The 18,123-nt window shown below is 36.6% G+C and overlaps 1 protein-coding gene across 4 annotated transcripts in view; it reads left to right on the top strand.

Moving 5' to 3' along the window:
• SLC41A2 (solute carrier family 41 member 2) overlaps positions 1–18,123 on the top strand; it is a 129,285-nt gene that overhangs the window by 10,230 nt on the left and 100,932 nt on the right. For 3 of the 4 annotated variants that reach the window (XM_033427576.2, XM_033427579.2, XM_033427577.2), the window contains exon 2: positions 11,523–12,247. In XM_033427576.2, coding sequence (XP_033283467.1) covers positions 11,693–12,247 — 555 coding nt within the window. In that variant the 5' untranslated portion in view covers positions 11,523–11,692. Of the gene's footprint in view, positions 1–1,876; positions 2,250–11,522; positions 12,248–18,123 lie in introns of those variants that run through there. The other variant, XM_004269435.4, reaches the window with a different exon arrangement.

Here is an 18,123-nt window from a genome sequence, read left to right as displayed (position 1 = left end):
TTCTTTTCTCAATCCCAGGAGGCAGCTTAATAGACATGCTTAATAGACATGCTTAATAGACAGCTTAATAGACATGCTTAATAGACATGCTTAAAAGACAATGTAAGCATGTGTTTGAGCATTAGCAAGGGGGCACCAAAAGAGAGAAAAAAAATTAAATAATATTTTGAAATTTTTTTCAGTTTTTTTTAATATATATATTTCAGATTATTTTCCATTATGGGTTATTACAAGATATTGAATATAGTTCCCTGTGCTAAACAGTAAATCCTGTTGCTTATCTCTTTTATGTATAGTGGTTTGTATCTGTTAATCCCGTACTTCTAATTTATCCCTTCCCCTCCCTCCCTTTGCCCTTTGGTAACCATAATTTTGTTTTCTATGTCTGTGAGTCTGTTTCTATTTTGTATATAGATTCATTTGTATTATTTTTTAAGATTCCACATATAAGTGATATCATATAATATTTGTCTTTCTCTGTCTGACTTAGTTTGATAATCTCTAGGTCCATCCATGTTGCTGCAAATGACAATATTTCATTTGTTTTTATGGCTGAGTAGTATTCCATTGTATATATATACCACTTTTTTATCCATTCATCTGTCAGTGGACATTTAGGTTGTTTCTGTGTCTTGGCTCTTGTAAATAGTGCTGCTGTGAACACTGAGTGAACTAGAGTTTTCATATTTTCTGGATATATGCTCAGGAGTGGTATTGCTGGGTCATATGGTGGTTCTGTTTTTAGTTTTTTAAAGGAACCTCCATAGTGTTTTCCATAGTGGCTGCACTAATTTACATTCCCACAAAAAAACACTGTAGGAGGGCTCCCTTTTCTCCACACCCTCTCCAGCCTTTATTATTTGTAGACTTTTTGGTTATGGCTGTTCTGACCAGTGTGAAAGGATACCTCATTGTGGTTTTGATTTGCATTTCTCTAATACGTTGTTGAGCATTTTTTCATGTGCCTGTTGGCCATCTGTTAATGTTTTGTGACTTTTAAAGAAACAATGAAATAGTCTTTCTAGGAAAAGTTGTACCTTGTTGTGACTCTTATTTTGTTTGGAGTTATTTTGAATTATATGTCATGGCTCATGGGGGAGACACACTGTAGACTTGATGGCAGCCTGGCCCTTCCTTGGAACTTGGTGGCACAGATACAGTTGTTTATTCATGATCATCTAACAATATAAAATATAAATGAAATAATTGCTGTGAATACAGTGGAATGTTAGTTTTCTGGAAGTGTTTAGGATGTATTAATTGAATGAATGTTGCCTTTTAGTTGTGTTCCTACTGGGAAACCGTGGAGGGGGAGAAGTAGGAAAGAAGAAAGTTTAGAGCCCCTGGGAGTTTTAGAAAGAGGAAATTTTAAGTAGCCATTAAAAATAACTTTGTGGGATACTGATAAGACACTCTTTTTTGATATTTTATGAAGTGCAAAGAGCAGGATGCCAAACTGTGTGTAATATGAACCCATTTTTGTTTCAAACATAGACCTAGAAAAAAGTATATCAACAATAAAGTTATCATACGCACTAATATATCATCAGTGATTATCTCTGGATGCTGGGTTTCCAGAATAAACAACTTTGTTTGTCCTTGATTTATTTGTTTATTTTGCATTGAACACATATCACTTCTGTGAAAAATAGAAAAACAATAGAACTCTATGCCAGTGGATGTTAGAAGCACCATTTCCAAATGAGCTGGGAAAGAAAGGTAGTCAGGATATTTTTATGAGCAAAGGCCAGTATGTGGCAACTAAGTTGTTCTGGGGTGACTTTGAGGGTAGTTTTAGTTTGAACTTCAAGTTGGACTTAGAGCCCTCGGGCTCCTTTTTTTTTTTTTTTTTTTTTTTTTAAACTGGTATTTGAATTAAAAAGTACGCAGCTCTGACCAAAGGGTAGAGGAGAGACTTGATTGCAGAGAGTAAAGATACTGAAAGAGTTAGATCATTATTTCAGTTTGATGCCAAAATAGTTGAGTAAGGTAACACTGTGTACCTGTGGTTCACCTAATCTAATAGAGCCTCTTGCTGTGAGTTTGTGCACTTGCCCTGCCTTCACAGCTCTGTGTACCAGGGAGCAGTATTGAGGGAAAGTACAGTTTGGGAAGGGGGAAGATTGGTGTCATCTCCCTGGGTGGTACCATTGTGAAGGTGTCCCAGCGAGGGAAGGTGATGGTAGGCCACCACCTGAGGAAGACCTCACTGGGTTTGGGAGCTGTCCTGTTTCGTCACCTAGTAGAAGGTAGTGTAATTCTATGTGGCCTGCTCAGCAGGGTATAGCGTGCTGCTTCCTCAGGGATAGGGGAGGGAGAAGGGCCCCTGGAGGGGTAGAATGGCTCTGAGTAAATATTTGGAATGGGATCACCATGAAAATTATGGGGCACTCTTGGTCTTCAAATGTAGAAGAAAAATGTTAACCTTACACGTGGCAAATCATTTTTCCCTTTTCCTTTTCTTAGAAAGAAGATTTTTACTTTGACACATGGTTATCCATTCTACACTTTACAATTCTGGAAGATTTTATATTCAGTTTTCACTTTAATTGTACGAAGAATAAAGTGTATATTTTAAGTTGGCGCTAGAAGTGCGTTTGCGTTTTAAAAATGGAATTCTCTTTAAGAGTATAAGGATGTATTAAGGCTAAAAGTATGAAAGTATACTTTTTGGTGAGTTCTGAATAATAATTTCTCTTCATTTGAAATGCTGAACTCCAGTTACCTAGTCTCTAAATTTAGGTATTTCAGATTTATAAGTGCCAGGGAAAACCAGTAAGGAAATGTATTATTTATGTTTTATTCTCATGTATACTACCTTTTACACAAAGGTGTTGAGTCACTTTATAAAAAATAACATTTACAAGAAATATTGGGTTTTAAAAAAATTATGAAACCACTACCAGAGAAAATAAAACTAGGAGTGTAACATTAAGATGAATAAATTGATCATAGATGTGAGTTTCAGATGTAGCTGTAAGTTTCCTTGTTGCTGAAGTAAAATAAAAGGGTCGCTCAATCTTCATTAAAGAAAAAGAAAAATACCAGTTTTCAGTAGCAAGGCTTTCTGTAGCTATAATTTCTAAGTAAAGTTTCATGTGACTCTATCTAGGGTGATTGATAAGGTGGTGATGTTCTCAGCAGTAGTTTGCAGGAAATTAAGGAATGTCAGTTGCTAGTTAATTGCAAGAGTGTGGTTAAGTAGTTTTTTTGAATAAGATACATGTAAGAAATGTTTTAAAATGGGAGAAATATACTCTTTTGTTGTTTAAAAGCAGTTTCTCGGCTTCAAAACAGAGTTCTCTGATTTAGCTCCTTTGCTACCAACTATTCACCGAGTTGTTTCAAACAGTAGTACTAAGTGATATTTCTGGTCATTGTTTACTACCTGTATTATAAATCTGTATTGCTATTAATCTAATCAGAATCTAGTTAAATGATTGGGGTTTTTTTTTCACTTTTCAGTTGATTTGATAGGGGATAAATATAATCAAAGTTCATTCTACCAAGTATCAGTCAGTGCACTTGGTAGAATGAACTGTACTTTGTTTATGCAATACACTTAGTTCTTTGGACACACACTATATTTATTCTGTCAACATTTTCTCAATAAGCAGAAATGGTTCAATTGCGGATTTTGTTTTAGTTGATTCATTGGCTTGTCTTCGGTGTATCCTTCTTCCAAATAAATCATTCTTTTTTAAAAATTATGTTTTTAAGTGGGGCTGAGGGTTGTGATTCTGAAAACAAATCAGTTGTCTGGTTCTGGTTTCCTTTGGAACATTATTTGAGATGTATTGAGGATTTATCATACCGAAGATTTATTATACCCACTGATTCTTTCTCTGGGCTCAAACAAATTCTTTACAAATGTTTGGCTGTCTTTTAGGCCTATAGAAACTTTAGGATTGATAAATTTTATGATGTTACTCTGTTCTATCAGTGGGCAGTCTTAGAAATGAGTGATTGTTTTATGGAGTCCTTTAGCTTTGGGATATCAGGAGCTGAATCATGCCCATGATTTCTCAAGCTTCTGTGTTTGTTAGAGAATATCAGGACTACCAGATCAAGAAAGCTTGACATCACTACCTAAATTACCTAAATGTTACCTAAATGAAACCTGTGTGAGTGCTTGAATTCAGTTTAATTAGACAGTTTCCAGTTTAAGCCAAAAAGTCAGCATTTTTTTTCTAGGAGCTAACTCTATGCATTTCAACCAAAGCAAAAAAAGTGTGTGTGTGTGTGTGTGTGTGTGTGTGTGTGGCGGGGGGGGGATACATTGATTCCAGTTTAGAGGTGAGCCTTTTAATCGGGGAGGACAGTATTTGTGAGGTAGCAGTTATTTGGTTTTTTTTTGCGGTACGCAGGCCTCTCACTGTTGTGGACTCTCCCATTGCGGAGCACAGGCTCCGAACGCGCAGGCTCAGCGGCCATGGCTCACGGGCCCAGCCGCTTTGCGGCATGTAGGATCTTCCTGGACCGGGGGACGAACCCGTGTCCCCTGCATCGGCAGGCGGATTCTCAACCACTGCGCCACCAGGGAAGCCCAAGTTTCATTCTTTAAATGAACGTGGTGGAAGAAAACTGAGCGGCCATAAAGGCAGCCTGCGGTTTGAGTGCTGTAAAAAGCAAATTAAATAGACATAATCCTTCTGTGTGAACCTGCTATTCAATTAAGTACTTACTGGATATTATTCAAAAGAATGTACCAAAATTTTTTATAAAACAAGAAAATAATTTGTGCAATATTGGCTAAGGTCTAGCTAGTTTTGGCTGGCATGACCTCTCTGAAATCTGATTTAACTGACCACATAACACATCCTGTTTGGTGACTATCTACATCTTCATAACAAACAGAAACAGAAGACATATATTCAGAGGAAATGAAAGAAGCAGAATGGGGACTTCCCTGGTGGCGCAGTGGTTAAGAATCCACCTGCCAATGCAGGGGACACGGGTTGAGCCCTGGGCCGGGAAGATCCCACATGCTGCGGAGCAACTAAGCCCGTGTGCCACAACTACTGAAGCCCGCACGCCTAGAGCCCATGCTCCACAAGAGAAGTCACCGCAATGAGAAGCCCACGCACCGCAGTGAAGAGTAGCTCCCACTTGCCGCAACTAGAGAAAGCCCACGCACAGCAAAGAAGACCCAACACAGCCAAAAATAAACAAAATAAATAAATAAATTTTAAAAAAAGCAGAATGCACACTTGCAGAGTGGTGAAACTAAGAATACACAGTAACCATAAGCTGGCTTGACTTCTAGGTTAGTGTGTGTGTGTGAGACAGTGCTGTGGTTTTATGTGTGCTTATACAAATGTAAAATACCCACCCCCCAACAAGTTTTGAGATTTTAGACTAAGTGCGATAATCTTTTTGTTGTTGTTATGGGAAGATAACAGTGTTAAACTTCCATTTATTGCCTCTCTCAGTAATGAGGTGTGACTTAGGCCTGCTAACTCACAGCTCTGATGAATTTTTCAAGTGTATTATTTAACCTTTGCAATGGAACAGAATGCCTCTTCCAGCACGATAGGCAGATTTTCTCCAAGATACTGATTTAGTAAATCAACACACATATAATACAATTCTTTTTCTTCTAAAAAGAAGCAATTTTAGCATTAATGTTTTTTTTGTTTTCGTAACTACAGTTGAATTCATCAGAATTGTTTTGTATTAGTTTGTTTTCCTTTAAGTCAGTGGTTCCCTGACACAACTCTATAGATTAATGCTGGCCCATGACAAAGCTTTCACAGGGAGCATGAAGTGAGTTCTTGATAAATCTAAATGTGCTCAATGGAAAGGCTTTTAGTCCAAGATTTTGTCCTTTCTGCATTTTTATTTTTAAAGGAAAGATCATTTTTAAATTGGTAAAATTTGGGGGGAAATTTGGTTAATGAGATCTGAATGTTTGGAAAACACTGTTTTCAAACTCTTTAACCATAGACGGAATCCTTATGTGCTCATATATCAGAGAGATTCTCTTAAACTAAACTAGATGGGAATCTGTGGTTCAGATTCTTCTTTAAAATATTTACTTTTTTGGTTAGCTTTTGTTAGATCATGCTGTGGTGGTAAACAATTCCGCACTCTCAGTGGCTTTCATCAGCAAAGCTTTCTTTCTCGTGTTGCATGTTGCTTGTAGGTTGCTGCAGCTCTGTGTGTTATCTTTGTCCCAGGACCCAGTCTGAAGAAGCAGCACTTACCTAGGACATGTCATTCCTATGTCAGATGGAAAAGAAGCCATAGCTGAACTATTTCTGTTTGTAGATGTTGCTGCCATCATGAGTCAGATGCCCAAACCTGATGTCAGGGGATGTGAGGCAGTATAATCCTCCCATAGTCCCTGCAGGTAACATGACAACAGGTGGAGAAAACAATCATCTTATAGGAGGGGAGCAATAAATGGGAGTAAGAAAATCTGTCACAATATCACTCATGTGACTGAAGCACTCATGTGATGTAATGAAAATGTTTAAAAAACAATAATAAACACGTATATACCATCAAGCTTAAAAAATATAACCACTACTTTTGGAGTTCCCTGTGTGCTTTTGTACTACTTCCCCAAATGTAACCATTCTCTTGAAATTTGTGCTTGCTTATCATCCCCTTCTTCATATATTCCATTGTGTGACTGTCCCGCCATTTATCTTTTTTCATGAGTTAATTCCAGTTCTTTTGCTACTGTGAAAATATTGCTAAGGATATTCTTTTATGTGTCTCCTGGTGTACAAAGCAAGAGTTGCTTCAGAGTATGTACTTAGGTGTGGAATTGCTGGAATGTGGGGCATATGCCTCTTCAGTTTTTTTTTGTTTTTTTTTTTTTTGTTTTTTTTTTCCTTCGGTACGCGGGCCTCTCACTGTTGTGGCCTCTCCCGTTGCGGAGCACAGGCTCCGGACGTGCAGGCCCAGCGGCCATGGCTCACGGGCCCAGCCGCTCCGCGGCACGTGGGATCTTCCCGGACCGGGGCACGAACCCATGTCCCCTGCATCGGCAGGCGGACTCTCAACCACTGCGCCACCAGGGAAGCCCGCCTCTTCAGTTTTAGTAGATAATACCAAATTGTTTTCCAACGTGGTTGTACAGTTTACACTTGCACTAGTGGTGGTGTATGTGTTACCAGTTCTCATGTCTTTGTTCACATTTGAAAGTCTGACAATATCTAATTTTTAGTCTAATGGGTGTAAATCAGATTCTTTTTTGAATGTTCAGGGAAGTGCTTCTCAAACTTCCATGTGTACATAAATCACTTGGAGATGCTATTAAAAGCACAGGTTGTGATTCAGTAGGTTGGGTTATGCATGGGAGCTGAGATCCTGCATTTCTCATAACCACCCAGGTGATACCAGTGCTGCTGCACCGTGGACCATACTTTGAGTAACAAGGGTTTAAGGCACTCGAATAGACTTGCCCCTGTGTTGGCTCCACATAACACCTAAAGAATCTTTGGAACAAAATTGCTACATAACAGCATCTGATATAGCCACTCAATCGAGGGTTTTTGAATCATGCCTGATATTTTTATTGACCTTACATGAGCACTATAGATAATACTTCTTTTTCATGTAGTAATTTGGAAAAAAAAAATCAAGCCACAATGTTAATCACTGTACCTGTTTTACCTGCTGCAGATGCTTTTTTTTTTTTTTTTTGGAAAATGTTTTGTGCAAACATTGGCCATTAGCAAATAAAGTAGTGGATTCCTTTTTCCTAGAGATTGCTTGCTTTATAACTTACAAAGAGAATTGAGAATTTAAACCTAAGCTAACCTAAACTTTTAAAGACACTGTTTATTTTCGGCTATGTTGGTACTAGATTAAAATTACCTATTAGGTAGCTAAAGAGTAACCCATAAATATCTCCACTGGTATTCTTTAACTTAAAGCACCTAAAACCAGGGGAAACTTTGCCCAGTTCTATTCACTTATTTTTTAAAATTTTTAGTTGTTTTTACTCATTCATGGATGAATAACAATATAGAGCAACCCAACCAACTTTTTATTTAGTGGCATATGTGTACATTACCTATTTTAAATCAACCACAAAGTATTTTGATTGTAACCATTATTCAATGAGTTTCTAAGTGATTTCTTTAAAGGAAGAAAATTTAAGGAGTCTTTAAGGGAGATAATAGACCTTGTCAATATGCAAGCATTAGAATAACTGATCACTCATTAACTGGATAAAATGAAGGATAAATAAAAATAAACACATTTTCCTCAGTGCAAGACGGTGGCATGTGGTCCGTGGCATGCACTGGTAGCAAGGTAATTCCTAGTACTTCCAAATTGCATTATTTAAAAAACAGATGTTAGACACTCAGACTAGCTTAAGCAGTGGAGATTTCTTGGCCCATATAATTGGGAAGAACAGAGATGGAACGGGCTTTAAATAAATGAGATAGACATTCTCATCATGATGTCAGAACCCTCTCATCATCTCCTAGCTCTGATTCTCTGTTTCTGTGGATCCTTTTGTAACACACATGAGCTTTCCTCCAAGTGTTAGTGGTGGTGGTGGTGGTAGTGGTGGTAGAGGGAGCTTTTTGAGGAGGAAGACAGAGTGACAGCTTCAGAATTATTTCCTTCCAAAAGGAAGTGAGAAAACACCCTTCCAGAGGCCTTCCCCTCTGAAGTAGCCCTGCAAGTCGTTCACTCTTTGCTCTATCAACTGTTTCCTTCACTGCCTTTACCACAAATTATCTCATTTATTTGCTCACCTGATTGTTGTTCCTCCCCACTACAAGGAAGAATCCTTGAAGCAAGAATAGTGCCTCTTTTGTTAATGGGGCAGCCCCAGGATCTAGTAGCCATTCAGGAAATAATAAGCCAACAAATACGTGAAATTCCAGGGTAGGACTCAGGCCTGCTCCAGGCACTTGTCATTATGTGGTCTGGAGGGGAGGGGACTGTGATGCTAGGCCTACCAGAACCTCATGGAACAGGGCAAGTGTGGTTTTACGTGGGAGATGGAAATACCATAAGCTGAAAAACTGGGGAAAGATGCTGAGGAAAACAACAATAAAAATGTGGTGTTTTGTTTGTTTGTTGTATGCTCTTTAAGCGTAGTTTCCCATTTCACCCAACTGCCCAGTCTTGTTGTTCAAGGTTGTGCAGATCCTGCAGTGCCTGAAGGTGCTTGGCTGAGGGCGTGGAGGGGGGCTGAAATCCAGCCGGAGACTCCATTCCTGTGGCTTCCTTTTTCCGGGAGGTACTGTTTTAAATTTACCCAAAGGCTCTATCTGGTCTCTGTACACAGTGGCCCCGTGTACAGAATATCCACCTCTCCATCTAACCTTCTAAAGAAAGAATACTAGGGGCAAAAGTAAGAGCTGGATGTGTCTTCGCATCTGGATCCTGCTGGCCAACTCAGTGCAGACTATGTGCTTAACCATGTCCTGCAAATACTCTAAGAGAGATGATTTGTTTTGGGAAATTCCTCTTTTTTTAACCTTCTCCTCACTCCATTTTCCTATTTAGTGTTAGCTGGTCAATTTTCCTGAGCATGCTTTTTGAGCTGAATGGTGACTGAATGGTGATATGCATACTGTCATCTCTCTTTATTGTTTATCTACATTTCTCTGCATTTCCATTTTGATTACCCTTATAATTCTGCTTCAAGGGGAAGAAGAAATTGCCTATATCCATCACTGGCCCTTCAGACTTGTCTTAAAGCTTTATCTCTTTGAGATTTGCTCTGTTTTTTTGTTTGATTAGAGATCTCTTTGGGGCAGTGAAATGCTCACTACTTAAAAAGAGGTGAATTGGTTGAAGAAACCCACTCAATCTGACTCGTGTAAGGCTGCTGGAAATCTCATAAGTTCCAGACATACAGCTGAGCCCTTCTTACATGGAAAGTTCTCAGGCAGCTGTTCTGGCTTTCTTCCTCTTTGTGGACTGCTTGGGTTCTTCTTTGCTTCACTCCGGACATTGCTTCCATTCCTTTGATTTTCTTTAAACACTGCCTTTGTCTGCATACTGATCAGCCTGCAAGTGGCAAAGATGGCAACTAGTACTTAATCTCATCGGATTCTCTGCAGGTCCACAGGATGTCTGTACTGTAATCACTTGGGGAGCTTAAAAAAAAAAAAAAGGTTTATATGCCTCAAATATATTCTGAGTCAGTAGGTCCAGAGTCCTAGAATCTATATTTTAAGACTATTCCCCAGCAGGAATTCCCAGACCCCTCCATAATCACAAGAGGGAAGAAAGGAAAGTGAGTGAATGATGAAATAGATGAACCAGATCCTAGCATCCACTTGTCCCCAACATAGTCCCTTTTCTTTTTCCCTTTGCCATTCCTTGTTATTGATCTTCCTATCCAAGGAGAGGAGATCGATATTCTAAGAAATTGAAAACAAATATTGAAGAATAGAATGGTTTTCATTAAAAGCAGCAGTATTGTAGCAACAATTCTTAGCCTAGCTTGGTGGGTGGGCAGTCCAGTTAGGCAGTGGGCCATCTATCCCTTACCAAATCAGAGCCAATTTGTTGATCTTGGATGCTCTTATAAATGTAAGACGGGGCTGGGCATTCCTGAGAAACACCTGAGGCCTTAGACCCACCCTAATAACTTTGAAAACGTATGTACCTGTGGTGGCAGCTGTCCCAAGAGTCAGACTCTCTACCTGGGCAGGTGATGTATGACCTCACAACTTCAGTGCCTGTCACTCTCAAACCAGCTTACACAATATGTCTGTGTCTTTAGTTCAGGATCTTTAGAGAGAATCTTGTCCATAACCGGCCAATCAGGAGCATACTCTGGGATTAAGGGTCAGAGCTGACTTTGAGAAGGGCACTAAGTGATAAGTGCATTGCAAGCTTTCTTTTGGTTGGCTTGCAAAATAGGATTAAGTGAATATTTGTAATCCCTTTTCATTTTGGTTATTTCTTAGGTAACAGAGGGATTATATTCCTAAATCAACTATAATGAATTTTTTGTATGTCAGAAACTACAAATATGACATCAGCCTAATTTTACATGTGAAGTAAATGCCATGTACACTATTTAGGATATTTATCAAATAATTTCATGGCAAACATTATCATCGTTTCTTCATATTTTAATAACAAAATGTATATTATATTCAGTTGTAAATAAAGTAACACAGATTATTATTTAATATGTTTAAAATATAATGTCATATACTTTACCTTTGTTGTGCCTGCATATGTAAAGGGTTGTAGCAATTTGATTCTGAGACCTCAGTATAAGTAATGGAAGCCATTACTTTATTTAATAACTTTGTCTATTGTAGAATTTCAGAGACATTTGAAGACTTTACATGGGTATTAATTACATAAAGTATACGAAGATAAACATTTTTAACCGAGATAGAACACACAAAGAAGCTGTATACTACATTTCTGTGTACAAAGCCGTTATGTGTTAAGCCCAAAGGGTATAATGTCAGTACATTAGGGTTGGTTTAAGAACATGTGTTATTTTATACCTTTAATTATGAAGTATCAAGATAGTTAATCTGACTTTTAAAAATTATTTTATTTTGTTTTTCCAGATCCAATCCCTCTGTGGAACTTCTAAACATCTTCGGTTAGTGGAAACGTTGTTTTCTACACAATGAAGTCAACATCTTAATTTAAACCAGCATTCATGTGGTTCTGATTCATCTGCTATGGTTCATGAAGCTTGAGATCTAAGGCGTACAGGGTCTTTTGCGATGACAATATGACTAATAGTAAAGGAAGATCTATTACTAACAGAACAAGTGGTGGTCCAAGTAGTGGAGGAGGTTTTGTAGACTGGACTTTAAGTTTAAATACAATTCAATCTGATAAGTTTTTAAACTTACTGTTGAGTATGGTTCCGGTAATTTACCAGAAAAACCAGGAAGACAGGCACAAAAAAGGAAATAGCATTTGGCAAGATGGGTTATCAACTGCAGCACAAACTTTTAGTAATAGATCTGAACAACACATGGAATATCACAGTTTCTCAGAGCCATCTTTTCATGGCAACAATGGGCACACGCCATCAAGCTGTAGCCAAAAGTATGATGACTACGCCAACTACAATTATTGTGATGGAAGGGAGGCTTCAGAAACTACGGCCATGTTACAAGATGAAGGTGTATCTAGAGATGGTGATGAAGATGTCATTGTGGAAGCAAACCAGAAATTACCAAAGGAGTCCAGTGGTGTCATGGCGCTGCAGATACTTGTGCCATTTTTGTTAGCTGGCTTTGGAACAGTCTCAGCTGGCATGGTTTTGGATATAGTCCAGGTGGGTTTTCATCTTTGTTTAACTTCACTGTCTTTGTTGTTTAAAGTGCTTTGTGTTGGTTACTAATCTCAAACATTGTATTTAGATTTAATTTATCCCTTAGTTAAAATGAACTGATGCTGACTTTGGTGAAGAATCTGCTATTTCTGTTTTTTTGTTTGTTTTCCTTTAGAAGTTCTAAGAGAATTGTCTCATTCTGACCATAAAGTAACTTTTCATAAAATATTAAATAGTAAAGTAATCCCCAATTGGGTAAATCAGCTAAATGAATAACTCAATAAATGTTATATTTAAATACATCCTTATTTTAAAAATAAAAATTAATATATGCTCATTAAAATGAATTCGGACAATGCAGAGGATTAAATAAAAGATAAGTCTTTCCTATTCCTCATCTCCAAACCAAAACTCTCTTCCCCTCCAGAGGTTACCATTGTTAAGAGTTTGCTGTATATACTTGCAGACTTTTTTCTATGCTTATATACATGCATATGTGCAGTCTTTTTTCAAAAATAAAAATGAAATGCTATATATATTTTTCTGCAGCTTATTTGCATTGCTTATTAATGTATCTTGGACATCTTTCCAAATTAGTAACAAGGATATTCAGCATTTTAAAAAGAGTGCTTGAGGGCTTCCCTGGTGGCGCAGTGGTTGAGAGTCCTCCTGCCGATGCAGGGGACACAGGTTCGTGCCCCGGTCCGGGAAGATCCCACATGCCACGGAGCGGCTGAGCCCGTGAGCCATGGCCACTGAGCCTGCGTGTCTGGAGCCTGTGCTCCACAACGGGAGAGACCACAACAGTGAGAGGCCCGCGTACCGCAAAAAAAAAAAAAAAAAAAAAAAAAAAGAGTGCTTGATATTTCCATTGTATATATACACCAAAATTTACTTATTCATTCTCCCATGCTGGTGCTATAACAAATATCCTTATAAATTTATCTTTACACACTCATACTAATTTTTTCATAGGATAGATTTTAAAAATGGGATTGCTGGGTATTAGGGCAGCTGTATGTGTTTAAAATTTTTATAGGTATTGTCAAATTGCCTTTCAAAAAGTTTGTACCAATTTGTAGTCCTGCCATCAGTATATAAGTACTTTTATCTATCCGTACCCTTATCAACATTGGATATTCTTGATCTTTTTCATTTTTGCCAATTGATAGGAAAATGTTATCATATTTTAATTAACATTCTTTAATTATTATTAATGTCTTAGCATCTTTTCATGTGTTTATTGGCCATTCTTACCTTTTCTGTGACTATTTCTTATATACTTTTTTGTATCTTTTATCCATTTAAAAAATGGGTACATTACTTATTGACTTGTAAGAGTTCTTAATGTAGTATTATATAAAATTACAAAATTACCTATTATATAATTACCTTTCTAAAGCAGTAAATTGTTAAAAGGTGGCATTCTGTTACTATCAGTTTTCATTCATCAGTCAGAGAAAGCTTGGCTCTGGGAAAGGGTTAGAAACATTATCCTCATGTGCCTTTGTCTTTCATTGTTTGCTCCCTAAAAGAAACCTCAGGTTATCTGTGACTCTAAGACACTTTTAAACAGATAACATTTTTATCTAAATGGAAAATGTACATAAATAGAAACATAATTTTTCCACCATCAGATGGAGAAAAGATATGAAAAGATATACTGTGTTAAGTATATTGAATTTTTGAATAGACTGTAATACTCTAGGGAGACCAAACGTATCTGTCCACTTGAAATATAATTGTTTCAAATTATTACCATAGTATCATAGCTGCTAAAATGAATATGCTGTTTTGGGTTGACTTTTTTTTTCTTCATATACCAGTTATTCTGAAGAAACACTCATCATTTAGCTATAGGATGATAACATCTATAGGAAAAATATGTTAGAGTATAGATTGTTAAGCAGAATATTTACGTAGTTCATTATGTACCTTCCTCTGGTGCATGTTCACTTATTTCTTGATGCTATTTGAGAGAAGAGCACATATGTAATTGGGAAAAGTTCCTTTTATGATTTTATGAACTTTAATACTGCTAGCCCTGAGGACTTTATAGTGTTAAACTTCAGTGTTAAAAATCATAAAGACATAATGTAAATGTTTTGAAAGATTTCATTTGAATGAGGTTTTAAAAACTTTTAAATTGTGAAATTGAAAACATACAGGGTGAAAACAAACAGCTCAGTGAAAACAAAAACATACAGCTCAGTGAATTTTCATGACACAAACAACCATATAACCATCACCTGGGTCAAGAAGTAGACTCTTACCTATACTTCATTAGTGCACCCTTCCAATAGCTTCCTTTTTTTCCTCCATCACCAAAGATAATCAATAATCTGATTTTTATGAGAACTTTTTTGTCTTTATAAGCATGTATTATTAAGCACCACTGCTTGGTTTTACTTAATTCTTTTCAGAATTTATCCAGTGGAAGTATAGAGTATATATTCTTTTATGTTTGGGTGTTTTTGGTCAACATTACGTAAGTTTTAGGAAACTGTTGTTCATTTATTTTTATTGCTGTGTTTTAATCCAGTGTATAAATACATCACAATTTATCCATTCTACTATTTTTTTAAATCCATTCTACTATTTTTTTAATCCATTCTACTGTTGATGGACATTGGGCCTAATGGTGTTTCCAGGCTCTTGCTGTACGTGTGCATGCATTTCTCTTGGGTATATATGTAGAAATGGAATCTCTAGGTCTTAGAATATGCAGATATTTAAATGTAGCATTTGTCAAATGGTTTTCCAAAGTGGTTGTACCAATTTACAGACTAATATAGCAGTATATGAGAGGTCCAGTGCTCTATATTATTATTTATACAAGGTATCAAAAGTCTTTTTAATTTCAGAAATTCTGGCATATGTGGGGTGGCATCTCATTGAGATTTTAATTGGGATTTTCCTGATGACTAATGATGTTTACTGACCATTTGGATATCATTGGTGAAGTTTCTTTGCCCATTTTCTATTTGATCGTTTATCTTTGTCTTATTGATTTATAGGAGTTATTTGCATATTCTGGATGTAAGCCTTTTAGTTATACGTATTACAAAATTTTTCCCCTCTGTGGCTTGCTTTTTTACTCTCTCAGTTGTGTGTTTGGATGACCAGAAGTTCTTAATTTTTATACAGTCCCCTTTTCCCTACTTTTCTATGGTCTGTGCTTTTCGTCTCCTGTTTAAGAAATCTTTCCATACTCTTTGAATTAAGATATTCTCTTATAATAGCTCCTTGAAGCTTTGTTTTGCCTTTTACATTTAGATTATTCCCTACCGGGAGTCGGTTTTTGTACAGAGTGTGAGGTAGAGGTTATATTTTTTCCTTTCCACATGGATTTCCAATTATCTCTGCACTGTTATATAACCAAAATATTTGTTATAAATATTTTCCCATTTATGTGTAGTCAACTTCTGGGCTCTCAATTCTGTTCCTTTGGTGTATTTTTGTCTCTTGTCGTGAATGCCACACCATCATCATTACTCTAGTTTATAAATCTTGATATCTTAGAGAATGTTCTCTCTTTATTCTTCCTGAAGAGTGCTTTGGTTATTCTTTTCCCTTTGCATCTCTATGTATGTTTTAGTATAAAACCTTGTCAGTTTTCAAAAAAAGTAGTAGCGATTGTGATTCAGATATAATAAGGGGGAGAATTGACTCTACACTGTTTAGTCTTCCAACACAGGTATGTGGAATAATAGCCTCCATTTATTTAGGTCATCTTTAATTCCCCTCATTGATGTTTTACAGTTTCTGAACACAGGTCTTTTACATTTTTAGTTGGGTTAGTTCTATTTATTTTGCTTCATATATCCCAGACTCAGAGCTAAAGAAGCCGGCAACCAAGAAATGCCAACAAGGGCAGACAAAACAAAACAAAACCAACAAAAGCCTGCTCTTTGTAGCTGAAGGACTAGGAAAGGGACACCCTAGCAAGACAAAACAGTTTTAGACAATAACTGTTCTACTCTAGCCAAACACTACGGAAAAAACCGTGACCTCACCCACATCCACATCAGCAAAGGCCCAGTGGGGAGCCTGGAGGGCATTCTGCGAAGTGAAATAAGCCAGATAGAGAAAGACAAATATTGCATTGTATCACTTACATGTGGAATCTTAAAAAAAAAAGTCAGACTCATAAAAACAGAGAGTAGAATGGTGGTTGCCAGGGCCTGAGGGGGTGAGGGAAATGGGGAGAAGTTGGTGAAAGAGTACAAACTTTCAGTTACAAGGTAAGTATGCTCCGAGAATCTAATGTACAGCATGGTGACTGTAGTTGATAATACTGTATTGTATACTCGATATTTGCTAAGAGAGTAGATCTTAAGTATTCTCACCAAAAAAAAAAAAAAAAAAGTAACTCTGTGAGGTGATAGATATGTTAATTAACTTGTTGCTGGAATTCCTTTCATAATGTATATGTATATCAAGTCATCATACTGTACCCTTAAAATATATTACAATTCTATTTGTCAATTATACCTCAGTAAAGCTTAGAAAAAATGAGCAAAATATACCAAAAGCAAGCAGAAGAAAGGAAATAATAAATATAAAAGCAAAAATCAATGAAATTGAAGGCAGGAAAACAGTAGAAAAAAGTCAGTGAAACGAACATCTGGTTCTTTGAAAAGATCAATAAATCTGACAATTTGTAGCAAGACTGACAATGAAAAAAAAGAAGACATAAATTACCAAGATCAGAATGAAATAGGGGATATCACTACAGATCCTGTAGACATCAAAAGGATAGTAAAGAAGTACTACAAACAACTCTGCACACGTAAATTTTACAACTTAAAGTGGGCCACTTCCTCAAAAAACACAATTACCACAATCCACCCGAAATGAAGTGGATAACTTGAATAGCTCTATACTTATTAAGGAAATTGAGTTCATAATTTTAAAAACTCCCAAAAAAGAAATCTTCAGACACAGATAGTTTTACCTGGAAATTCTACCACATGTTTAAAGCAGAGTCAACACTAATTCTACATAAGGTTTTCTGGAAAATAGAAGAGGAGGGAACACTTATCAATTCATTTTAAGAAGCTGGTATTACCCAGATACCAAACCAAAGACAATGCAAAAAACAAACCAAAAAAACCCAAAAAACCTACAGACCAATACTTCTCCTGAATATAGACCAAAAAAATCCTTAACAAACATTGGCAAATAGAATTTAGCAGCATATAAAGTGAATTATACACCATGAAAAATGAGGTTTATTCCAGGGATGCAAATCTTGTTCACTATTTGAAAATCAATATAATTCACCATATTAATAGGCTAAAGAAGAAAATCACATGACCATGTCAAATGATACAGAAAAAGCATTTGACAAAATTCAACACCCATTCATGATAAAAAAAAAAAACTCAAATAAATAGGAATAGAGTGGAACTTCCTCAATATTATACTTAATTTAATGATGAAATACCGAATGCGGTTTTCCCCTAAGATCAGATACAAGGCAAGGATGTCCACACTCATTACCTTTATTCAGCATAGTGCAGTAAGTCAAGAAAAGGAAATAAAAGACATACAGATGGGAAAGGATGAAATAAAACTGTTCCTATTTGCAGATGACATGATTGTCTACTAAGAAAATCCCAAGGAATCTACCAAAACAAAAACAAAAAACAACTCCAAGAACTGATAAATGAGTTCAGTAAGGCCCAGGATACACAATACATACAAAAAATAAATTTTATTTCTAGCAATGAGTATGTGGACATTGGAATTAAAAATACAATAACATTTACTCAAAAAACAAACACCTAGATGTAAATCTTAGAAAACACATACAGGATTTGTATGCTGAAAGCTACAAAACACTGATGAAAATAATCAAGGAAGATCTAAATAAA

Source organism: Orcinus orca, chromosome 11, assembly GCF_937001465.1.
Source record: "Orcinus orca chromosome 11, mOrcOrc1.1, whole genome shotgun sequence".
NCBI lineage: Eukaryota > Metazoa > Chordata > Mammalia > Artiodactyla > Delphinidae > Orcinus > Orcinus orca.
The sequence above is the reverse complement of the archived record's forward strand: the minus strand, read 5'-3'. Positions and strand labels throughout refer to the sequence as shown.